Source organism: Solanum lycopersicum, chromosome 5 (assembly GCF_036512215.1).
Source record: "Solanum lycopersicum chromosome 5, SLM_r2.1".
Lineage (NCBI taxonomy): Eukaryota > Viridiplantae > Streptophyta > Magnoliopsida > Solanales > Solanaceae > Solanum > Solanum lycopersicum.
This window is the reverse complement of record NC_090804.1, coordinates 65,323,691-65,349,997: the sequence shown is the minus strand read 5'-3', so window position 1 is coordinate 65,349,997 and position 26,307 is coordinate 65,323,691. Positions and strand designations below refer to the sequence as shown.

Genomic DNA, 26,307 nt, shown 5'->3' with positions numbered 1-26,307 from the left:
AAATTTAATTTCCTTTAATATTTAGTCATGTAATTAATACTTATTAAACTTATATTTTAACATGATTTAATAATTTTTAATTATAACATTTCCACCACAACTTATTAATTAGCAACGTTTATTCTACGCACTTACATTATTTAATTTTTTGTTGAATATTTAGTGTCATTAATTATATGAAATTGTGTTATTTTCTTAAAAAAACACATTAAAGTTGTATTTTGATACGACTAAAGAAATATTTGAAATACAAGTAAATGATATATTTGTATGATTACTTTATCAGAAAAACGTGAGGTTGAAAAACCATGTTCTATTGGTTCGATTTGATTTATAAATTTAAATATCCGACACAAATAATTTGATTTTTGATATTCGAAACCCTACCAAAAACCTACTTCATAATCATACCAACCCGAAAACCGCAAAAATAACCACATCTCCCAAAAAGCAAAAACAAAAGCAATCAAGAACGAGGAGCCGCCATTTGCTGCTTCTTTACTCTTTCATCCTGCTTCACCATACTGAATACAAAAGAATGTTTAAGCAGATCAATATTGCAACCAATTCGAAGCAAAGATAGAGAATTAAGATATTGAGATAAATAGCAGGCAGATTCAAACAGTTTTGGCTGAGCTCCCTCTAATAAATTCTGGCCATACAACAGTTTGATAAATTCTATCCAACTGTGTATGAAAACAGCCATTACCCTGACTTTACCTTTTCCTTTGTAAATTGGACACAAATAGTCCAGATGAAAGCTTTTATTCTGGGTAACGACGAAAAAGGATCTTACTGACCTTACAGACTTAAAAGATAAATTGCAAAATTGAGCAGAGACAAACTTATTAGTATGTTTAGCAAGTGCATGATCCATCCTTCTATAAATTTAAGTAGCAAAAACAAATCAAGGCTTTCAGATTGATATATAACTTATTATTCGTATTTTCAGATTACCTGATGTCATGAGGGGTAATAAATATCCACTGTGATCCTTGTGCCAATGCAAAATCCACGACAGCGTCTAGGCTGATTTTTCTGCTAACAGCATCCTGTACATTAATGGGAAGTTACAGATTGCAACCAATTGACTGTTTCTCTACGATGTTTAGTGCAAACTAAACTTGTCCCTATGTAATCTACAGAATGAGGATTCATAGATGCCTGACAGATTAGTATATTTCAATTCTTATTCATGATTAAGACCAGAAAAGTAAACCAATCTCCCGTTGCGACAGTTACCACACTATGCTTGCATCAAAAGATCCATCCATCCAGATACATGGGGTGGCACTAATCTATGAGGAATCTAAAAGACAACACCTCAAGTGTCACAATTCTTTGCAGCTTCTGCATTACTCCATTTGAGCTACCTTTAAATTTACAGAATAATACAAATAATAATCTCATCTAGACATCTGATCCCTGATGATGGCAGTTATAATGGACAAATTGTGAAAAGCAAAACATACAGCTAGGTGGTTTCATTCATTTATCTAACAGAGAAGAGACTTCTTATTACCTTTGTTAATGAAGAAATAGCCAGTAATTTCATGGTAAAGAGGACAATAAAAGAAAAACCAGAATACCAAATCCTAGCGATGACTTAGCTTTCAACAGATATGTGGTTATGAATGTTCTTTTTTTTTTGAAGAAGAAGAAGATTATATGGTTATGAATGTTTTGCTACTATGCCATCTGATCATTACAAACAAGTAGTTGAGATATATTCTCTACTTAAGAGAAATCCTTCAGCTTTTAGAGCAGCTTTTTGAGCAAGTGCAAAGCATTCTTTAATAAAGTTTAAAAACAAAGCCAAGTTGTAAAACTCACCATAAATACATCAAATTCATCCATTGCTCTAAATGGAGCTTCAGTCATCTCATGAAGAGCAAGTGCAAAGCACAAAGTTGAAAAAGAGCGTTCTCCCCCTGATTTTCCATGAGAACAAAGTTACACATCAGATAAAATTACCAGATGCTCAAAGAAGGCATCCATACATACTCCCAGGAGTAATAATTCATTGTCAAAGATAATCACAAAGAGGTACAAATAAAGCATGCAATTAACAAGCAAATTAGATATAATTTGTCATGGCCCCTGAAAATGCAAACATCATAATACATATACAAGCCTCGGGAAATGGGTATTGGAAAAGCTTCAGGTGGAAAATGAAGGGGAAAGGAGAGAATTGACCAGGCCACTCCCCATTAGGATTTTAACATGCGGGGGCACTGCCCCCATCAGAAAGTGACTGAACCCTTGGCCAAAAGTTAAGTTTCCGTTGAGAATTCGGACATCTCATTTATAAGGCTTACGGAAGGACATGAGTCATGACCAAAGAATCTATTGGAACCACTCATTATATCCTCTATGTGTGCACATTTATTCATATCGTATCTGCAATGCTGTCTAGATAGAAAAATATTGTTTCCCTTCCGGTACTTGAAGGCTGCAGCATCGAACTAGTCTCACATCCCAATTCTAATGACCTAAAGTTGATCTTTCTCAAGATGTTAAAGATACTTTCTTTCCCACACCATTACCACATGTGATCACAGTGCCAACCCAACTAGCTATGGATTACGGCTTAGTTGATTGATTGTGGTGTGAGTATCTATATAAATTTGAGAAAAAAGGGATTTAGCATTCAAATTTTCCGTGCTAGGGCATCATCCATTGTTTCTTGCATTCACTATCCAAGTATTTGTAAAGAAAGAGAAAAAAACCTGAAAGTCCTCGTGTGTCACGAACACTGCTGCTTGATGCATCTTGGGGCATTTTTACCTGAGGAATATTTCAGAGAAACAAAAAGATATATGGGGCGGAAACAAAATTTAAAGAATCAGACCACATAAATAATAATGGACTACTAGCTTAGACAAACAGAACCATATCATGTTAGTTCAAATCACCTCTATTGAAAGAGTCTTCTCTTCATAACAAACTTTGATGTGCCCACTGATTCCTTTTTTACCCAAATGTCCATTAAATCTAATGCAAAATTGGCAATCAAGAAAAATTGAGATATGAAGGAACTAACAACGAAGGAACCTACATAATATGGATATGTAAATGATAGAGATCATACTGCCATGTTAACTGTCGCTTCAAAAGAGTAGCATTTCTCTGGAATTTGCTCCATCGTAGCTCGAGGGCTTTATGGCATGCCTGACAATATGTTTAGGAAGATTTATATTAGTTAACTTTAACAAAACAAAGGGCCAGACCCCAAGATGGATTGCATTAGCACTAAGCAAGTGGGTAAAAAAGTTACAAATGGAAGTGAAGAAACAATTAAAAATCCAAAAAGTATTAGGAACAAATAACGGACTTATTATAGCACAATTCCCCATATGTCATAAATATTGGCTGAATTGCAACAATTAAACTAACAATTATAACACATAGCTTAAGGAGGCATTGCCTCACTAACTTAGCTGTGAGGCAGAAACTTGAGTAAAGTTGGAGGTCAAGATTCATGATTTTAAGTAGCATTTCTAGTCATTCCAATTAACTCAGAACGGGTACAGAATCTGAGAAATTAGATGTAAAATTTTCACTAGTCAATCTTGAACAATCACTTAGTAGGTAATCAAATACTAAGTATTTGGAGAAAGCAGCTAGTAATCCATATATAACACGAACAATTGTCTGTCTTACTGTTTACAGATAACTCTAGCATAAAAGAAAAAAACATTTTAACAAAGAAAAGTATTTGCCCTTCGGGGTGGCCCAGTGGTTTGAGCTTGGGACTTCCATGTTGGAGGTATCAAGTTCGAAACCCCTTGCCAGCGAAAGCAAGGGATTGTCTTCTGGGTCGAGCTCGTCTCACCAAGCTTGCTTAGTGCGGGTGACCTCTCCTATGTGGTTTGCAAGCTATTGCATAGGAGTGGGTTTTTACTCTGTGCGCACCCAAAGGGTAGCAGCTGCGGGTTTCCCTTGTCATAAAAAAAAAAGCATTTACCAAAATTCAATAAGAATTAAATGTTGCCATATTCGATAACATTCAACTGTATGAAAATCAAAACAGCCTATAGCGTCCTTTGGTTAGAGGGATCAGATAAAATAATCCCAGTACAAATTTGGTATTGTTTGTCATTTGTTCCAGTATAACTTGTTGTAGAAAAATTCAAGCATCATCTTCTCTTTTTTCAAAAACCGTGGTGTCCGGGTCAACTTGCGTGCCCCTCAACTAACTCCACATGATACTTGCAACTCCAATATTTAGGTATCACTATCATCTTATACTTGATACAAGCGCATACCAAAATACAGGAATTAGATACATGGGTATTAGTGTTTAAAGCAATCACTGTATTATAAAACTCCTCTAAAACTAGTATATGAACCAAATTATACCATAATGTTTTCTTACTGGTACATTATAGGCCCTAAACCGATGTGGAAAACTCTAACACTATCCAGTTCTATAATAAAATCCTCCTTATATCATCTCAGATCAACCATCTCTTCCTTTACTGTAGAATAACCAACATTTTGTGGAATGTCTTTATCAATAAGAAGTACATGAAAGAGTTATGCCTAGGAAAGTTACGCAGACCCTGAAGTTATGGAGCAGTTATGCAAGCATTTCCGGGCATAACGAAAGATGGAAAATCATTCCACCTCCGTGTGGAAAGAAAGAAATCTCAGATGCTTCCAGAACAAGAGCAATTCCATCCAGAAGATTAAGATGAACTGCTTAGTTTTGTTTCTTTTTTGGTGTAAACAGGAGTAAATGGTAGATCTAGAATCAATTAAAGATGTTTTAGGTTCCTTGTAAATTTTGCTATAGGATTAAAGATCTTCCTGGTACTCTCCACAATTGTAATTAGGAATCTGTAACTTATTTAGGCAGGTTCTGGTTTTTGTTTTGGAATAGAATACAAGTTGTTACTGTCTCAAAAAAAAAATATCATCTCTGATTATGATAGAAAGTACTGGAGATTTTAAAGCAAATTGCCTTCTGAGGAAGATCACACAACTTTGGTAAGATTTATCGCTTCCAACATCTCTCTGTACCATCTTCAGGAAAAGATATGAAGAACCAATAATGCAAGACCAATACAAAAAATGCAAAGAGGTTTCCAGGAAAGCTTTCCATACTAGCATAAAGCACCAAGCATCAGTGAGGAAGTAAGTCATTCATATCAATAGCAAGAATATATTTTTCTTCACAGAACAAAATTTAACATCTAAGCACACTTAACATGATGACAAAGCAAAAAAAGACTTGCTAATCATCTGGTAATCACAAGAAACTCCTTCATTACCATTTTCTATGAGCCAGGAAAAAACAATTTTTACGATTTTCAGATGGAGGAGGGTGAACTATAACCATAAAGTAGGTAACTTACACCTAATTTCTCACGAAATGCTTTGTAGGTTTGCTGCTTTCTTAAAATTTTGCGTTCTTTTTTGTTGTACAACATGCGGAGGTCCTCAATGGACTCTGGATGTCTGCATGGAAGTTTATAAATGAGTTTGAATAGATAAACAATCAAACTTAAATCAAATCCTTACCTCCGACTCTCTTGCTGAAGTCTTTGACTTAGCCTAGCTAAATGGGCACTTAATTGCTCCGGAGTGCTTCCATCACAGCCACCTAAAGCCTCAATTTCACTTTCAGGACAGATGATTGAAGCTTTTTTGTAGCTCTCCTGCAGCCAGGGGTACAGTTAAAGCAAGGTACTGTAAGATGCTACCTCTGACATAAATGAAAACTAGAGCAGTGAGAGAGAGAAGCATATATCCACTTATAAGGTAGACCATGAAGAGGGGGGACAAGGCAGTGAGCAGTTAATCAAACTACAAATGTAAGAGCCAATTACATTCGTGATCATAGTTTTCATACTGTTAGTATTTCGGCTCACCAGTAACTGACTTATATCTCTAATAATCACTCTATAAATACAGTAACTGGCCAAAGGTATACTTCCTGTTATTTGCGCAACTATCTTAACAAAAATATTTCCATTTAAAACATTTCATGGAACTCCAATATAAGTCAAATAATTTCAGAAAAAATACCAAGTGCTTGTAGTTCTATGTGCAATACCACTGTACTCTCAAAAAGAGTTCTTAAAAACAAAAGGAGAAACTAAACATGATGTTTCTTTCAATTGCATGAATAGCTTCCACTGACCTTTTTTTTAGGCTGGTTACATTAGTCTATAGATATTCACAGGTATACTACAACCAAAAAGTGTAGTTCCCCTTCAAAAAAGTATTACATCTTTACAGAATCTTTGGGCTTTAATCAGATTGAAGCCTACAAACAATCTAGTACATCAAAAATGTCTTCTATTCTAAGCTAAAATATCTTGTTAACACAAAAAATAGAAAAGAGCTAAGCAGTTAATTCTAATCTTCGGAAGGCTTCCACTGACTTTTATTGAAGTGTATAATTTGTTGGAAACCAATATATGCTTTTCCTAATAGTAACTAGATTTTGTTTTAGTAGAAAAGTCAAAAGTATAGGCCCAACAACAAAAAATTGAGTGATAGAACATTGAAAATATCACAAAAGCACAAACAAAAAAGGCATTTACAATAGGAAAACGGACTAGGAAAGCCAATAGTCTCAATCAGTAAACAACAAAATATTATAATTAATTAAAGACCCTTTGAGTTTAAGCACTTCATCAAGCTTTTCTGGCTAATATTTAACTAGTTGAACATTATCATTAATAATTATGGAAGTTCAACAATGGAGAGCATACCTACCGGAAGGAAGTCATTAGAGCAAAATATGAAGAGGAAGATAACTGGATGACCAAAGAAGTGACTATATTATATGGGGTTAGTGTATGGAGATCCATCAGATCTCCGTGGTCCGAGTTTAAGGCTAACACACAGATCAAAGTGAGGAATGGAGAGAAAACAAAATTCTGGAAAGATGATTGGCATGAGGCAGGTAGGCTAGAGGCCTTGTATCCTGATATATACTCTCTAGTATCTCACCAACAGAAGACTATAGTAGATCACTGGACTCCTCAAGCGTGAAACTTCATCTTTAGAAGACAATTAAATGATTGGGAGATTCAAAGGGTAGCAGATATTTTCAACACCATTGGGCAATTTAATGGACTGGAAGGAGGTCAGGACATTTTGTGGTGGAAAGGCAATCGAAAGGGCAGCTTTAAGGTGGGTTGTGCATACAACTGCTTGAACCACACCAATCAGCCTCAAAGTCACTGGCCATGGAGAGGAATCTCGAAGTCAAAAACTCCACTTGAAGTGGCATGTTTTGTTTTGTTGTTAGCCAAGGAGGCTGTATTGACTCAAGACAACTTAAAGAAAAGGGGGATACCATTATGTTCCAGCTGTTTCTTTTGTGGGGAAACTGCTAAAACAGTTGACCATCTCTTTCTACACTGCAAGATCACAAGTCAACTATGGAGGTTATTCCTGAGTCTTAAGGGTATGTCATGGACCATGCCTGCCAAGATCACAGAAGCAATTCAGAGTTGGGAGGAAGCAGGAAAGCAATCCAAGAATAGAGACAGATGGAGAATTGTCCCAGCTAGCATATGGTGGGCAATATGGAAGGAAAGGAACTCTAGAGCTTTCGATAGTGTTGAGAATAGTATGCAAAAAGTCAAACTAAATTGTCTTATGCTATTATGTTTTTGGTGTAATCAATTATACTCAAATGATACTATCTCCTTAATTGATGTACTAGACTCAATTTAGTAAAAGATAGTAGAATTTGAAGTACGTGTTATAAATACTGATCAGTGTACTGACTTTTGAGGAATAGACGAAGTTACCATTTTCAAAAAAAATATATATTTTGGTTTGGTACAATAACAATATCTTAATCAATCCCTGTTAGTGCTCATACAATTATATGAATGCGCAATTATTATACCCTACGGTTGTGCTCAAGTTCCTGATACTCTGCTTCCGCTCCAGTGAGTTGGGAAAGAACTTTTGTACTCATTACACCTTCATAGTGATTCTTCTTCTGAAATAAGAGTTTAAATTGCACCAAAGTACCATAAATTTTGACAAACATCACCACAGGTAAGAAAAAAAACATGAAGTGTCAACTAAAAGTAGAGCTGAACCAGTTCTGCATCTTTTAAATCTTTATCAATCATCATTAGCTCACGTTCTGCTTCCTCCAATGCACCAATTTCCACTTTTGCTGATTCTATATTTTCAGAAAGGAACAGAATTTATGAGAAGGACATATATAGTAGGAAATATACTGGGAGGTACTCGAACCTGACAAAGAAGCAAAATATGCATACCACACAAATTTTCAAAGGAAATTTTGACCTCATTAGCTTTGTTGTCCGCTTCTTTCAACCTCAGTTGAAGCTTTTCCAATAAATTTTCTCCTTCATGCATCTCATCACGGACTTTCTGTACATTGTTTTCAAGAAAATAGAACTATAGTAGATGCCTTCTAAAAGCCAAGAAAACATTGAATTGAAACTGAAGCACCGGAAATGGAAGTGAAATATGGGTGGACGAAAAGAGGAACAAACCGATAGCTCAACATGAAGTTCATCTACTGTTGATACAGCGGTGGAGCTAGATTCTGCAACATATGACTTTTTAAAATCTTGCAAGCTAAACTCCTTGGACCTCAAAACTCGCTCTGCATCGTGGCGCCTCCTCTACAGGAACAGAGAAACTAATGGTTATATCAGTACTTGTTCATTTCATTCAATACTTAGAAAACCCCACTAATATATATCGGCAGAATTACTCTTTATAAGAACTCGATAAAGGAATGCTTGTAATAGCAATTTCCCCAGGAGCCGTAAGGATCAAAAATCTAAAAGGATATGAATAGCAATCACTTAGACAACGAGAGCACTCCTTTGTCTTGACCATACAAATGATGCTCCAGAAAGAATAATACACCCTATTAGATAAAGGTAGCACCAACTTCTCTGCAGTACCAAGTACATCATATTATTCGTTTCTTTTCTTTTTAGAAGGTTTAGCATTGCTTCACTTTCAATGAGGCAGGCAGGCAGCAAACCTCTGCGAGAAGAAAAGTAACAGCAAGTCGAGGTTTCTTCTTGTACCTAAAAAGCGGTTGCATAATTCTTCAGGAAAGAACCATCCATGAAAAAGCATATTAAAATCTTAGCAATGGATGATCTGACTCCTCCAGTTCTCACAGTTTCAAATTTGTTACCAAATATGGATACAACAACAACATACCCAGTGAAATCCTACTAAGTGTGGTTAGGGAAGATAAAGTGTACGCAGACCTAACTGCTACCTCGTGGAGGTAGAGAGGCTGTTTCCAAAAGAACCTCGGCTCAAGTGCATCAAACCCAAGTAAAAGAAGAAGAAAAACAATGAAGAAAGCATAGCAGTTAATATATACCTTTTCTTTGTTTCTAGGTAGTAAAATCACATTTTCCCCATATATGTGGAGAGTCACTCAGATGTTTTCAAACAACCAGATAGAGGCATTGTCCAGACAATCTAAAGATATAAAGAAATCATACACAAACAACTAATGAAATCAAAGAGAGAAGTTAATCCTAGTAGGTCCACACGTTACTTTAGTATATCATTTTCTGAATGTTAGCTGTTTTTTAGCAAAATGATCAATCACATGAAACCATTCTGGTGATCAGGCAAGCCACAAACACTCTTTCTGCAGAATAATCTTTGAAGGATCCTATTTAAGAATTTGCAAGGGCAGTTTATAATTTTATGTTCAGAGGTTTGGGCTTAGTGGCCATGCACTAATTTTTTCTTGCTCCAAATTTTCAACTGTCTGGTAAGATCAAACAGTCCATGAGGCTTGTTGCTCTTTCACGAATTTAAAGGACGGAACAGCAGAAGTATGATGCAATTGATAGATAGACTAATCATTATCTAGAATGGTTCGAGGATTGTGTATATCGACTATTCATACACAATAAAGTAATGACAGACACATGAAGACCAGAATGCAAGGATAACACTGAGATGATATCCCTTCACAAAAGTGTGATGAAGAAAGAAAGAATCACAGAAGAAAGCAAAACGACTTCTACTTCTGATAAAGTAAAACCTAAGTGAAAATCTACAACCTTAGAAAGGGAGTAACAACTATTACTCTGGTGGAAACTGCACTCATTTAACTTAAAATAACCAATACCTTAGCGCTTTGCAGATTATCATGGAGTCCTTGAAGCTCCTCATTGATACTCCTCTTCATACCCTTGCTTTGTCGAGCTTTGTTCTGTGCCTCAAATGCTTCGCTTTCTAGAGTTTTAATTTTATCATCATATGAACCAGAAAGACGCCCACCTCTCATATTCTTCATGGGTGGAAGAGTAGTTTGGACAGAACCCCGAGAAAACCTAGGAAGTTTGGGTATGTTAATCATGTCAGTGCAAAATGAACTGTTCCATCTAAGCCAAGACTAAAATAAGAAATGCAAAAAGAGTAAACTGGATTAGATAAGGCTCATAAAACAAATTATAAGTTTTAAGTCATCCTGAATTAACATGATGGTTATAGTGGAGGATTTTCTCTTGTAATAAACAAACTATTGTCAGACTTGTTTCCGCTGGCAGAGCATCAGGCTAGTCATCCTAAAACAACAGAAAATAAGCCGATGGAAGGCAATTTGTATTTAACCTTACCCTTATCAAAAAAAAAATTGTAGATTTAATATATCCGGGATATTATCAAAAGCCAATTGGCAAATATTTTGTCCACCAAGTACTTGGTGAATCTACACGTGAACCATGTACAATATAGCCAATACCTTGACCTGACTCATACGTGAAATTACTCATGGGGTTACAGAAAACAACCTAGAATGGAGATAAAAAGTTAAGCAGCATATGAGAGACTACATAATCTTACATTTTGTAACCATCAGAAGTGTAAACCTCTTTTAAATTTGATATCCTTTGATCAAAAGCAACTGTTTTTCCAGCATCATAGTCTTTAACTAGAACTTGCCTCTCAGCACTACCCTAATAAGACACAGGGAATATCAAGGCATCATCAGAAACATGGTAAGCGGATGCAACAATGAGTAAAGATCAACACAAGAGACTGCAAAACTGTCTGAAGTTCATGGCAACAAATAAGAACACCAATCGAAACTAACAACTTAGACAAACCAGAAGTGAGGAGAACAAAAAAATAAAAAATTGCAGTGACTAAAAGAGATAAGCCTAGCTACCATATTCATAATCGATATGACAATAAGGAGTGTTCACTGCAAATTTGTCATCATATGCCTACGCCTAAAAATCAATTAAATTTGAATTCAAAACTGATTATGACCAGTTAAAAGCTATAGAATTACAGAATAGCTTAGCTTTCGAAATTATCAGGAATAAAGTACCCACAGAAATAGAAAATTTACCACATCAATCAAGACATTTAGTACGGTAGGATTGTCTGAACGTAGAACAGAAATTGCTGTTGGATGATGAGTCTGGGGAAGCATGTGATCGGGAATATGCAACCTACACCAATAAATATAAGCAAAAGCTTGATAAATAAATAATCCACTTATCAGAAATAAACTAGATAAGTATCTATCTCCACAGAAGTGAGTGGTATATTTCATCGATCAACAATGTTTCAAGAATTTAAATCATCCGTGTCAATACACACAAACGTCAAACACATAGAGAAGGATCAGTACCTTGGTCTAGAGAACTCATAAATGATAATCTGTAAGTGATTGTAGTTCGCTTCCCTTGCACATGCTCTTAATAAAAGGGAATCTTTATGATCATTTACAATAAAAGCATTAAGCACCTTGCCAACGGCACATTCAATAGCAGTACCCCACTTGTCACCATCAACCAAGCTCTGCGATAACATGTCAATAAATGTTTAGCATGAGTCTCAAAAGTTAAACAAGCAGGAAAGCTAAATGTATTAATTGCAAATGCAATTACGATATCTAATAAAAGCAAAAAAGTGATCGATTTTGGAGTCTAATATGATCATCCACAAAGCTAGTTTTCCTTAACTAGTGCCAGAAAATGGAGTGGCTAAAATTAAAAATACACATGTCTTGGAAGTTGCTATATCATGTATGCTCACTGTGAATCCCCCAAATAGTAGGGGATGCAATTCTAGAAGACACTTACATGTGTGTTCAATCCACCATGAAGAAAGTCTTTTTTGTTAGTATGAATGTTACTTTTACAAAACTGAACCTTGTTATAGTGCAACCCAAATTAGAGGATAACTCTCAAGGATCTCAAGTGGAAAAAGAAGCTTTGGTCAAGGAATGAAATCTCGGGCATAAAATAAGAGTTGGGAAATAGTTAATCATTCACTATACAAGAAACTGGTCGGGTACAAGTGGATGTTCACAGTGAAACATAAAGGCAATGGTTTGATTGAGAAGTTAAAGGCCAGATTGATAGCAAAGGGATTCGCCATACATATGAAGTAGACAACCAGCAAACATTTGCTCCTGTTGCAAAAACAACACAACCAGATTTGTGTACTCCTGAGCAGCCACCCTTGGCTGGGAATAGCTGTCGTTTGATCTCAAAATTGCATTCCGGCAAGAAAAACTTGAAAGAAGAGATGTATATGAAGATTTGTCCTGGATTTGTTGATAAGTAAACTCAAGAAAAGCTGTGTAGTTGAAAAGAATAACTTTTACACGGGCTTAATTTAACAGATCCAGCAAATTCAGTTATAAACAAAGGAATGCAGATCACACTCTCTTTATAACACATCACAAGGGCAATCACTCTTTTTATAATTGACATTGATGACAGTCATAACAAGAGACGGCTCGACTGAAGAAGCTGTTGGCTCAGGTGTTTGATATCATGGATCTAGGGAAGCTGCAATATTTCTTTAAAATTGAAGTAGCCAGATCACAAAAAGGAATCTTCATCTGTGAGAGGAAAAATATTTTGGAGCTCAGGAAAGCAACTGGTAGGTTGGATTACAAACAATCAAGATTGCCAACGGAGAGCAACCATAAGTTGCAAGCAGGGATCAAGATTCCATGATAAATAGTAGTATCGGGCAGACACCCATTCATTATTAAAAAGAAATTCCACATGCTTAGTCCATGAAAAAAAATCTTATGCACAAGAGCAAGAATGTTGAGACATAATTAAGTAATTAACAGCGTGCTTTCTCTAACAACTTGACCTTTTTAGACGAAATGGTCACAAACTTCAACAATTAGCTTGTAAGCTCAGGAAAGAAAAGCAGGACAAGATATACTTCACTAATGTATGATGAGTTCTCTCTCACATCAAGCAGGACAAGATATACTTCACTAATGTACAATGAGTTTTCTCTATCACATACCACATGAGCACCTATTGGACCGATCGGCGCCCTGTTGAACTTTCTATGTTGTCTTTCAATTACCTCCAAGAGGCCCATCACTCTGCCTCCTCCAAAGGCCGTAACCTGAGGGAAAAAATCAGTGTCAAAAAGCAAAATTTGCAGATAAAGAAAGAAAAAATAATCACTTAGGAAATGCAAATAAGTCAGCCGGTTTTTGTGTGTAAAGCCTAATACAAATTCTTATGCTAACAGGAGACAAAACACAAACCAGATGAAATTACAATAAGATTTTATTGTTTTTATATTATCTTTACAGATCACATTGTCATGAACTTTGACATTATTATAAAATTCACCTCCCCGAAAAAAATCCCATATGGAATACTCAAGTTCTAATGTAGATTAATACCCAAATAAACTGAAAAAATTCCACACGGCTGACAAAAACAACCCAAAATCTGCAGGATAGTTCTGTCAAGCCTCAGTTTAATCAACTGAACAACACTACGACTCTTTGTAAACATTATTTAAACCCCAACATACTTGAGGGAATAATCAAGCAAGTCATTCCCCAAATTTCTTCTTTTTCTTTTGACAAAAACATAGCTTGTTGTTAATGTGTTATCAAAGGCTAAAAGCACAAAAAAGCTCTAAGGTCCATGGAGGCTTTAAGCGCAAAGAGGGAATAAAGCGTGGGCTTTAATGGAAAAAGGCACAAAGGGAGAAAAGAATAAATATATATTTTAGTCCAAGTCTAATAATTATAAACATAAATGACAAATATATGACCAAAGAAATTGAAAAAAAATTATGATAAAAGTGAAATATCAAATAATTAGGTTCACTTCTTCATAAGAGGCTCATTGGCAAGGAAACGTTTGCCTTAGAACCTTGATGACAACATGAAGCGCACATAAAGCAAGGCGAAGCGCTTAACACGTTTTGAGCCTCGCTTCAGGGCTTAAGCGCGCTTAAAGCGCGCCTTTGATAACACTGGACTTGTTATAATGCGTCACAGAAAGCAGAGGTAAATCCATACAGAAAAGGCATAAGAACATCCAGAGAAAGATTGAGTTACTCGTTGCATTCACTCGACAAAAATAAAAATAAAAACACAGTATGATTGCAGAAAATGGCATTATAAGTAACTGAGCTCTTGATAGCCAAAATACAATCTAATGGGTGATCATCGAAACAATTGTTGAAAGTGGTAAATAAGATGGTACATCTAGGTCAATAGAAAATCATATAGTAATGCCAAGATTATAACATATCTAGCAATAAATTTGGCAGACAAACAAAGTATCAATTGTTATGAAGGGAAGCTTAGAATTTTGCAATATGAATTTCCTTTCTTCAAGCAAGCTAAGAATAAAAAAGCTCTAAGCAAAACAGTAGTCGAGATATTAGAGGCAAGATACCTTGTTACTTTGATGAAGTTGCAACTCACGAATGCGAGAGCGAATGTCACGATCCCTCTTGTCATTCTCTTCAATCTGAAAGAACCAAATAAGAAGTACAAATTTAATTGGATCTAAAAAATGAAATTAAACGGCAAAATGAAATATATTAGGAGACTACTCAAGAGTCCTTTTACTTCCCCTGTGGCTTTTGGGTTCTATAAAAAAAAAACAAGAGCTAAAATTAAACATTTCCTTGGAATAGAGTTTCTAGCAAAGTCCCCGACACAATACAACATTGCATTTTGTTCCAATTCTATCCTTTTTCAGCAAAAACTAAAGAAAAAACAATACTAGCAGTGCCATAGCAGCAGTATTAGCAGTAATAATCCTAACAATAATAACAAATGACAATTAATGATAAAATCAACAAGACCAAAAATACCTATTAAGTTTACGTATGAAACCTTTGTTGTGCCAATATGCCAAGTGCAAGCCACTTATAAACAAAATGAAAACGAGAAAAAATAAAATTGAAGATGGATGTCTCAAACAGTTGTTAAAGGAACCAAACTTGGAATGAAATAAGTACAGACCATTCTATGCATGAATTACACAGAAAAAACACACTGAAGTTTTGGTTGGCATAAGAACTGATGTTTAGGTTGCATAATTAGACTTTCAGGAAGGGGGAGGGGAGTTCGAGTGTTTGAGATGTTGCACCATTAGCCATCATGTGGGTTAGATGGAAAAGGAAATAGGAAAGCGTATGAAGAGTATTCTTTCTAGTTTCCTTTTGGTGTAACCATGAGGTCCCCATATGTATAGAAGATGGGGTTCTTTTTGTGTAAAATCGCATTTTGTTTGTATGTTCTCTACCTTCTGGTATACAGCTTGGATACTGGGTTGACCACGTCATTCATATATTTATTTACTTTACCAAGAAAAAGAAGCCTTGTTTAGGTATAATTGAAATGGGATTCGGTGCTTAAAAAAGATATATACAAACTTAATGAAACGAAGTGTATATATAGGCATTACCAACAAGTCAGATTTGAGGGGGACTGCACAATTTGTTGTGATATACCTGTTGATGTTAATACAACTATTACCTTAACCAGAATAAGTATGATTAATTACACATTATTGTGTTGCGTCATAAGAGCCAGGAGGTATGCAGAAGGGCACTGAGTAGGGGGGCTTTTATCTCCCCCTATTAACGGCATCACCCAAAATTCACACGTCTATTAAGGTTATGTTACCATACAGAGGACGCAAGAATTGATCGTTCAAGTACTCCAATTGTATTGCAAAATGACAAGAAGAGAGACATATAGATGGGGAAGATATCCATCTATTGAATAGTGGATTTTGAAATGATGAGATCATTTTTTATTGGACAAAAAAGGTCTATTGAAAAAGGTTAAAGAAAATCAAAGAGGAGAAAACACGTTTAGATATACCCATATACGGCAGACCATCTTTCTTATGTCCCCACAGGGAGGGCCACAGATTATATGCTCTTGTAGTGTGAACCAGCCATGCCCCACTCCCCACTGAAGGGATAGTTCAGTGATAGCATATAGTATTTCTTCTTCAATAAGGCTACTTCTGGCTTATATTACTTGGATCCTCCTAAACTGTTTTCTTTTTTGTAAAATAAAAAACTTTTACCAATTGTGAAAATGCTGTACTAAAAATCAAAAGCAGCTCGACAACCCTAACTAATAGTATACACAACTCTCTACTAATTTGGTACACATGCCCAGTAAACTACACTAATTCTTCCCCTTGCTCGATGGATACAAATTGAAATGCTCAAATTTCTATGCTATCTTCCTCCTCACAGCCCCTGCATAAAAGATCTCCTGAATAATGTGTTATGTGATAGCTTCTGGTTTTTATTTTGTTGAAGGACTCTTTGATTTCTCTCATGCCAGATGTAGTATATACATGCAGCCATAGCCATCCAATAAATTTCTACTATAGTACTTCGTCATCTAACAGACAGGTGCTGCCAGTTCAATTCTTCTTGCCAGTCCATAGGTGTTCTAGATAGCTCCTGATGCTTAAAAGCTATTCCATAATTGAGCTTATACTTCACACTTAAAGTACAAGTGCGGAATGCTGTCTATCTCTGTTGAGCACAAAGGGGCGAACCTGATTAATAATTATAAACCTGTTACCAAACATATCCCATATAAAAAGTAAGTCATGTGCTACAAGTCTTAGGATGAAAATCCTTTTAGGAGATCCGTAATTTTTGCACACTAATATCCTCTGTGGTGCCTTAGGAAACTCCCCTGTCATCATGATATACATTATTTCAATGGAGGAACCTTTTCATGTTCATTAGGTCACTTTCCTCAACTTTCAAAACTTTTTGAACCATAAAAGAAGCCTGCTTTGGTACAGTATTTCAGACTTATTTACTTTTGAAGTAGTAGGCATGCATCCATTTCACCCAAAGCTTATCTTTCTTACTACAGAGGTTCCATAACAGTTTGCTAACAGCAGCTCTATTCCATATTTAATGTCCAAGATCAAATTTCCAACAGCTCTGGGCAAGCAGATTTTTTCCCAGGCTAAGAGAGCTCTTTTAGTTACTTCAACATGTCCACCAGTCATCTCCTACACATGGCTTCCACATTTTCACAACTTTAGTAGGCAAGACAAATATTTGAGACCAAACTGTTTGAATTTTTTTTTTTTGGACGACAAGGGAAACCCGCAGCCGCTACCCTTTTGGGTGCACACAGGGTAAAACTCCGCTCCTATGCAATAGCTCGCAAACCACATAGGAGAGGTAACCGCCACTAGGCAAGCCTGGTGCGAGACCAAACTATTTGAATTGAGAACAAGGCATAACTGAATTCTAGAATTAGTTGTCCAACTTGTTACCTTCCCCAACATTCACTGAATCAATGGTTGACATTGAACATAGATAGTTTTAGGATTTAAAGGCACCTTTAAATACCGAAAGGCATCTCCTTTCGGAAAGTCCAGCATGTCTATGATCTGTTACTGACATCTATCCCCAAGCCACCAAGATAAATGAAAACTCTCTGTAGATGCTACAGAAAATTTCTGAGAAACACTCAACATCCCCCTAAAATGTTGCCTTACCATGTTAAATCCTCCAAAAAAAACTGGTACGGTGCCATTCAATGAAGATCCGAGCAACATAGTCGTGGTTGATGCCAAAGTATGTTGTTGTACGAAAGGAACCCTTCCTAGAGTCATGCTCACAATTGCACTTCTACATACACAATGTGTGCACTTTGAGTGCATAGTTCCGCACTAGCAAGAGTAGCCATTCAAGCTCTTAGAGGGCCAGCTCCAACTTCAGTAGCATAGAGCCCAGTTTGATTTGATACAGCACAGTTCATACATGCAGTTTCATCAGCGTATGCGAAGTGGTCAATATGATCAAACCTTCGGGCACATCACTATAGTAGACTTGGTCAATCCAGTCAGCAAACAGTTGCATCACAGCATATATTATATAGCTCTTATAGAAGACTTGTCCCAAATTGTTAGGGACAGACCGAGGGTGCTTACTGGATCTATCTGACTAACCCCTTATATTTAAGTTTACAGAACCCAAGCATTCCCTGCAACAGACGTCTGAGTACCAGCATACTTTCAGCTGTCACGATTAGCCTTCCGTTCATCCGGGAGGCAGTAGCTTTGTCTTTACTTTATAATGTTATGCTTCTTTGGGCTGATTTCACTCTGCTTTATTTAGATACTCCATGGTGATAATGGATTGTGAATGACTGTTGATTACTTTAGACACTGTTTTACAATTATGATTTTTTATCGTATTATGCAATATATGACTGTTCTTTGAGTTAAATGATTTCACATATTGGTCCAGTAATATAGGGTTTTCTCAGCGGGCAATGGTTCAAAATGTGCCAGTCACGCCTCACTCAACTTTGGATCTTGACAAAAGAAAAGAACAGAATTGATCAAAATGGTTATAAAAAGTCAGGACAGCTTTCCGTAAAATTTGGCATGCTTGTTGAACAGTGGAGAATCAGCTAATATCTTCATACCTCATGAACAATTTTGTTTATCTGATCCTTCGCCTGATTAATTTTATCTATTAGGTTATCTTCTTCATTCCTCAACCTGCCATATTACAGCTTCAAAACTTCAGCTGGATCAAGAGAATAATTTCTTAACAAACAAACATTACTCTTGAAGGAGTCAAATGGTAACACAATCAAATATTTCAAGAACATTATATTCAATGACCTTTGAAATACAACATTGGCACTGTCAATCTCAGCTTGGAACTCCTTCAGTTTCACCTCCATGTCAAGCTCTTCAGCCTACAGAAAAATTGGAAGGTATAAGCATGTAAATCACTTTCACAAGATAAACATAAAACCCCACACTTAGCCAGTTGAAGGATTGAATTCAGCAACACAGACATTTTCCCTAGATGACTAGTTTAATTCTTAGTTTTCACCCAGTTGAACCTCAAAGCTACAGTAACCAAAGGTGGAGTCAAGATTGGAGTTTATGTGTTCTGAAATTGCCACCTAAGTCTGTTTTTAGATACTGGGTTCACAATTACATATTTATATATGTTTAATGGATTTCCTATAATCACGCAAAATCTACTAGATTCCTCCAAACCCAACTTAATATTGTAGCTCCAACCCTGACAGAAACAGCTTTTGTATAGAGCTAGAGGTATAGTAACTTATCTAAAATCCTACCTTATTCACCATGTCTGGAAACAAGCTAGAGTATCATTTCATAATAAAAAGGCTATGCTACTCATCAAAAACAAGAAGATCAATTGAGAGGCCAAAATCAATTTCAACATCACTGTACAAGTTTCAGCCCTTACACTTGAAATGCCTACAACTTATAGCTCCTGCATTAACCTCATCCATGGAACGCGACCTTGATGGGTGATCATAAAGGAGATTTATATTATTATTATTATTACTAGCTACCCTCAATGTCAGCATATAACATCAGAAAGCCTCACCCATCCCAACCTCTGAGAAGTGGAGTGAAAAGTTCCAGTTGACTTACTACTTTTAACTTAAATACCGGAATGCTACTGTCAAATTAGGAACCAAATCACATCAAGAAAGGCTTGAAAGGAATATCTGAAGTTAAGAAGGAGGAGCATACTTCCATTCTAGGGTTGCAATATCAGGGTGTACTGAGAACTAATTATATAGAGTACCAATTCACAGAGGTAAAGAAAACCTGTGTAGAGGACCTGTGTATTTCTAATATTCTGCTCATCCATATCACGTATTTGTTGTTCAAACATCTTGACCCGTTTTGCCATCTTTTGAATGTAATTAGATTTACGACCCCGCTCCTCTTCCAGCTCAAGTTTTTCCTTTGTAGCCTAACAAATGAAATTCACATAGATTAGAAAAGTTTCGGCCACAAAAATAAAAGCTAGACAAAGAGCATTTGAATGTATACAGCATTTAGTCATTGTCAGCAGGAAATACAACCAAAAGAGCAAACATAGCAAGTACTGTACGTTTATTTTTGAAGTATGAGATCACTACTGAAGATGATAAACATATACATGCTGATGACTTGATTTCTTAACTTTAGATAAACATATGGAAGAAGTAAGGAGACAAAGAAAATAAGAAGAAAAAAATTCAATATAAAGAATGGGTCTAGAAGGAGTGACAGGAATAGCGATGATTCATATAGGACGACAAGAGTAGCAGAACTGAACATCAGCTACAACTCAAACTAGGACGACAATAAAACCATCTTTTTATCATCATACATATCAAATAACACCATCCGAATCAGAAAAAAAATATATGAAATTGCACAAATACCAAAGAAAGACTCTGCTTCAACTCGTCTGTCATCTTCCTCACTTCTGTTGTCTTTTCCATCATATGAGCAATTTGAGCTTTTTTCTTGGTTAACTGATCATTCAATTCCTCCATCTTCCTCTGAAAACCAAAAAAGTTTGCTTAGTGTGCTAGAGAGTTCTAAACATAAGACATCACATCATAGTAATGTGAAGTGACAACTGAATATGCAAAAACAACAACATACCCAGTGAAACCCCACAAGTGGGGTCTGGGAGGGCAAGTGCACTCAGACCTTACCACTACCTCGTGGAGTAATGACTTAAGGTCTGGACTCTGGGGTGGGTAGAGTGCATGCAGACCTCTCTACCTCCATGAGGTAGTGGTGAAGTATCCGTACACACTATCCTCCCAAGACCCCAACCTAGTTGGATTTCACTTGGCATGTTGTTGTTGTTGTTGTGTGTCATTGGGTGTTAAAACCAAAAGTTTCAAAAGTCTTCTTTTCTTAAAACTTGTGACCAGTCAAATTACGTCACATAAATTGGAGGAAGGGAGCACTTTTTAACATCCACTTCTTTTTTATAAAATAGGATAGCACCATCTAGCAAAGGGCCGCAAGCGCAGCCACTTCTAACAATGGCATGACAGCCATTCTAAAATAAATATTACATCAAGGTAACGAAGAAGTCACCATTAGCATATATGGAAGAAAAGAGAACTTGTAAAAATGGTTCCAGCAAAGGCATTCTAACTCTTGAAATAACTTTCACCGGGGAACCAGAGCACTTACAAGATGCTGATCAATTCGAGATTGACAAGTGGGAATCCGTCCTTTCAGCTCCTCGATCCGTTTGATTTTATCTTGTAACTGCTTATCTACACTGTAGACCCATGCCCATGCCAATTTCTTCTTCAACAGGTCTACCTGATTAGATATCTCCTCTATATGCTCCATGCTTCTAATCTTTCCTTGCAATTCATCAAGTTCTTTCTCTATAGGATTTATCGATTTCTCCAGTTCAGCAACTAATTCATTTGCATTTTTCAATTGACTCTGGATACCAATCAGAAGATCTTCCACTTGCTGAAGTAGTGTTGCCTTGAAAAAGAACTGCAAAGGATGATGATGGTGGCAGACTAATCAATAAATAGGATACCCCTCCACAAAGCAATTGTCATTGATAAACTAAAACATGAAACAGAAAAAGACATAAAATTACAGAACAAAGCTGGCCAACCTCCAAATGAAATATGAATACAGAAGAAAAATGGGCTACCAAGTGGAAGATCAAATAACACAATTATCACCTAATAACGTTAGCAACTAAGCACCTCACCTTGAACTTGTCCTTTGAATTTCCTGAATGTAAGAACTCCCTGCTTTTGTCTTGACTCATTATTACACATGGATTTTCCACATCAATCTGCATAATCAAAAATGAACAACATCTAGAAAAGCTTGTTTCTGCAATGGCATAAAGAGGAAGACAATGATGCCCTCCACTTGCTCATTCGCGCTTTCAAGGAATAAAAGGTCTACCAGTCTCGGCAAAGTAAAGCTCAAACTTCATCAATAAAATTAAGAACAAATTCCCTATTTAGGCAGGCACTCACATTAAAATGTACTATAAGCTCTTGGAGTTCCTCTCTTTTGGAAGCCACCTTTTTACCTGTTAAATGTCAATTAGAAGAAGGAAAAAAAGACAGGGAAAAACAAGAAGATCCAGGAAGAACTTTACAAGCTCCCACCCCATAAGCCAAGAAATAACAAAACAAGCAAGGTAGCTTGACGAACTTTTCTTTTATTTTTGTTTTTAGGCATTTGATTGCTTACTGAATCATCAATTATGACATGAGCAGTCATTTAAATGTGAATTGGAAACTGAATATATGATGCATAGATGCTGCACAGCCTGATCTCCAACTTGGTGATTAAAATTCAGAAGAACAGGATTATTCTCCTAAAGTTGGGAACTTAAAGGAGGAACAAACAGACAGAGGAAAAAGTACTACTCTATTGTAAATTAATCAGGCCACACAACCGATATAAACCCAAGTTACTCTCAAATTTAATTGAGCATTAGCTAACTCGAGATCCAAACAGAGATTTCCATATCAAGGTGCTTGAAGAAGACCCTAACAAGTAACAAACTGTCAAACCAAATTCAGGAAGAAATTTTAAAAAAAGAAGAAGATAAAGTTCAGATGGACTGTGGACATGAAGGTTCACAGCTATCACCTGTTTTACCCCAAAAAATTTGAAAGTCAATAATTAAATACTAATAACATCATTTCTGTGATATTAAAGAATTTCTTAATAGAACATCTCAGGAAACAAAAAATAAGCAAGCAGACAAGACAAGCATATTCATTAACAGATATCCTCAGAAAAAAGCAAAATATAATCATATATCGCATAAGTTTAGGTTGCTGCTATTGAAATCACTGTAGGAAACCTTGGTAATTCTTTAGTACGATAGAACTAGAAGACTCTGAAATCCTGCGCTCTATCATTATGAGGTCACCATAAGTTTCACCCTTGAAAGCATCCTCTCCTCGGTTTTTCATTTCCACGTGAACAAGGGCATGGCTGTGAATAGATAAAAATTAGCAGCACCTTATAAAGAAACTAGTAGAAATTCAAACACAGAATTCAACTTAGATTGTCTTGCTGAAAGGAAAAGTGATTAATGAGATAAATACTAGATTGAAGATCATTTTTTAATAAGTAATTAGTTATCTTAATGGCATCAAGAAGAATATGCATAAAAAACAAAATACATAGAGTGCAAAAAGAAGAGGTTGACAGCTCCATTAGAATGGACCTACGCAAAGGATAGGGAGCTGACAAAGTCCAAAAACATTAAGGGGGATATTCCTGATGGATTTACCAACTTTCCAACAACTCCAACACTCCTAAGCTTCTTAGTTCTTTCATATTTTGGGGGATGACCCAGCAGAGTCCAAAAAATTGAGAGGAACATATTCCAGATATCTGTAGCAACTGTGAACATTGAACAGCATTTCCTTCTTCATAAGAAAATAAGAGATTCTTGTTTATATATTTATGATATTATGAATCCATTTGTTTGTTTTCACTTTTTTATACATTACGGGGCAAGGTGAGGGTGGTTTCCGTGGCAGACAAGATGACGGAAGCAAAGCTGAGATGGTTTGGGCATGTAAATAAGAGGCGCATGGGTGCGCCGATAAGGAGGTGTGAGAGATTGACTATAACAGAAGTTAGGAGGTATAGAGGTAGACTGAATAAAAACTGGGTGGGGGGAGGTGATTTGACTGGAGATGGCAACAGCTTCAACTTACCAAGGACATGAACCTAGATAGGAAGGTATGGAGGTCGAGGATTAGGGTAAATGGTTAGTAGGTAGCCAAATGTTGTCACACTTCTTATGGAAGAAGCAGGGGGTAAGCCTCCTCTCTGCTTTTCCTTATTAGTACTATTATATTTACTCATTTATTTGAGAAGGTAAGGATTTGTATTATAAACCATTAGTACTGTTATATTTACGAATCATGCAGTTTGTTTGTTCTATGTTTATTATCATCAGTTGCTTCACTTGTTTTGTATCATGTATATACATAAATAGACAATCTGCAAATTTGCTTCCCAACTGGATTGATCTTGGCTTGCATATTATAAAATTTAAGAGCAGTTCTTCATGCAGTTAACTTCAAAGGTAACTTAACAGAAAAGGACAGATTACTAACATATGGTTCAATTGATGAAACCATGGCATCATCTTTCAATTCATTGTGTTACCCTGTTGATCTAATATGTGCAATGCACTCAGCTCACCATGAAATAAGTTTACAGTCAAAACAAATTCTAAATATCATCTTGCAATTCACACTCTCCACACCAGAAGGAAAAGAGATAAAATGGAGAGGGGAAAGTGAATTAGTAGATAACTCACAACTTTCTTCCAGCAAAAAATGAGCTTTTAACACAATCCACAAAATAGAGGACAATAAATGCTTCTTGAAAATAGCATGAGATAAGGATAACCAAACAATAATAAACCTGCAGCCCGTCTTTATAAAATCCTTTAGTGAATTGGCCCTTTGTGTGCCTCTAGCACGGCTCCCAAAAGCCACACATAATGCTGTCAGTATAGCGCTTTTCCCACCTACACCAATCAAAAAAGCCAATACACAAACAACAAATAGTTCATCTCAAGCCACATTGTGAAAAAGATAATAAAAGCAAACACCAACTTAGTCAATGATTCACACCTACATGCTACTAAGGGGTCGTTTGGTATGAGGGATAAAAATAAATAGTCCTGGTATAAAAAAATACTCCAGGGATAAAATTTCAGTTTCTTGTTTGGTTGGGGTGTTCCGGATAACTTATCCCACCATTTAAACCATAGTGATGAGATAAGTTATCCAATACACATTGTGGGATAAGTTATCTGAAGATAACTAATCCCAGGACAATTAATTCTATGATAACTTGTTTCCAACCAAGCGCCCCCTAAAAGTTCAAAAAATAATCAAATTAAAGTTACTTGATCTCAAGTCATACTAATAAAGGCACATAAAAGGATTCCCTCGGCTGGGCATCTCAAAGTGCCACTCTAATCCAGCTTATTGAGAGTGAACCACCTATCTGCAACCTCCCCCCCCCCCCCCCCCCCAATACAAGTAGAGACAAATACAAGCGCATTTTCAATAAGTAATATGCAGACACACTAGGAGAAAATGAACCTGGAAAAGTTGTACTTATAGGCACTAAGACAAGTTCTAGCACTTGTACTCCTGCTTTGCAAAGGAAACTAGTTCAAATTTTTACCAAGACCATACTCAATAGCAGGGTATACCCACTAGCCTTTAATTCTGAAATATGATGAATCAAAAAAAGAAATCTTTATTGGTTCTACTATATACATATAGTTGATATATTATACTAAGTCTACATGTATTCTCAAGACTTTTTTGGGGGATTAGTTGCATTCTCACAGAGGACTAGTGAGTGGACAGGGGCAGATGCACAAATTGAAGCTAAGAGTTCAACCAAACCCATTACTTTAGCTCAAACTATATATATGTGTTAAGAAGGCTACTAGTATAAAGTTCGAACCCACTAACTCAAATGATCAGCTGGTTCAGTGACAATTCCGAACCCATAAACTTCAAATCCTAAGTAAGTTGCATTCACACATAGAACTAGTACACATGCACAATTAAAGTCAACAACTTTAGCTCAAACCCTATACGTGTTAAGAAACCTACTAAACATACACTTAAAAAGTCCGAAGCCACTAATTCAAACGATCAGCTGGTTCATTAGTATTCGGAAACCAACCACAACCTTCAAATCGTGAATCCACCTTTGTCAATTGGTAAATAAGCTCCCTGCAGTGACTAAAAATCTTTCCAAAGGCATGGACCTTTGCTGGAATGCAATTTACATAGAACATAACGAACTTAGACAAAGAGGCAACAGAAAACTTACTCCCGTTCTGTCCAGTAATGAAATTAACCCAATCACCGAAATCAATCTCGAGATTACTATGGCACATGAAATTTTCCAATCGAATTTTCGAAATAATACCAGCTTGTAAACGCTTCGGTCTCCCAGTCGGAACCCTATCCGCCATTTTCTCCGGTTACTTGAGGATTCTCACTCGCCGATTCAACCGGAGATTGAACTGACGGCAACGAAGTACAATTGTACAAAATATCTCTCTCTCTTTGGTAGCGCCAAGGTCTAGGTGTTTAGGGTCTACTAGGGAACAGATGGCGGGAAAGGCATGTTTGGATGTAGTTTAAGGAGTTAGTTTATCATGCGCGAT

General features: G+C 36.3%; 1 protein-coding gene across 3 annotated transcripts; it reads right to left on the bottom strand.

The window, feature by feature from the left end:
* Nucleotides 1–298: 298 nt before the first annotated feature.
* Nucleotides 299–26,307, bottom strand: LOC101253591 (structural maintenance of chromosomes protein 6B). Of its 3 annotated transcripts, none has more exons than XM_004239963.5 (28): nt 25,968–26,307; nt 24,531–24,636; nt 22,945–23,078; nt 22,103–22,158; nt 21,826–21,912; nt 21,279–21,599; nt 20,507–20,626; nt 19,915–20,049; nt 18,927–19,003; nt 18,725–18,800; nt 14,685–14,759; nt 13,282–13,386; nt 11,636–11,805; nt 11,351–11,453; nt 10,840–10,952; nt 10,124–10,328; nt 8,502–8,633; nt 8,262–8,376; nt 8,076–8,161; nt 7,877–7,972; nt 5,527–5,663; nt 5,361–5,463; nt 3,092–3,171; nt 2,916–2,994; nt 2,730–2,787; nt 1,834–1,931; nt 958–1,052; nt 299–524 (listed from the first exon to the last, which is right to left on the bottom strand). In XM_004239963.5, the coding sequence occupies exons 1-28, from the start codon at nt 26,110–26,112 to the stop codon at nt 467–469; spliced, it is 3,165 nt and encodes a 1,054-aa protein (XP_004240011.2). In that variant the 5' UTR covers nt 26,113–26,307; the 3' UTR covers nt 299–466. The 3 variants fall into 3 exon arrangements, with proteins under 3 accessions (XP_004240011.2, XP_010321475.2, XP_069154385.1); XM_010323173.4 differs by having other exon boundaries at nt 25,754–26,265; XM_069298284.1 differs by lacking the exon at nt 7,877–7,972.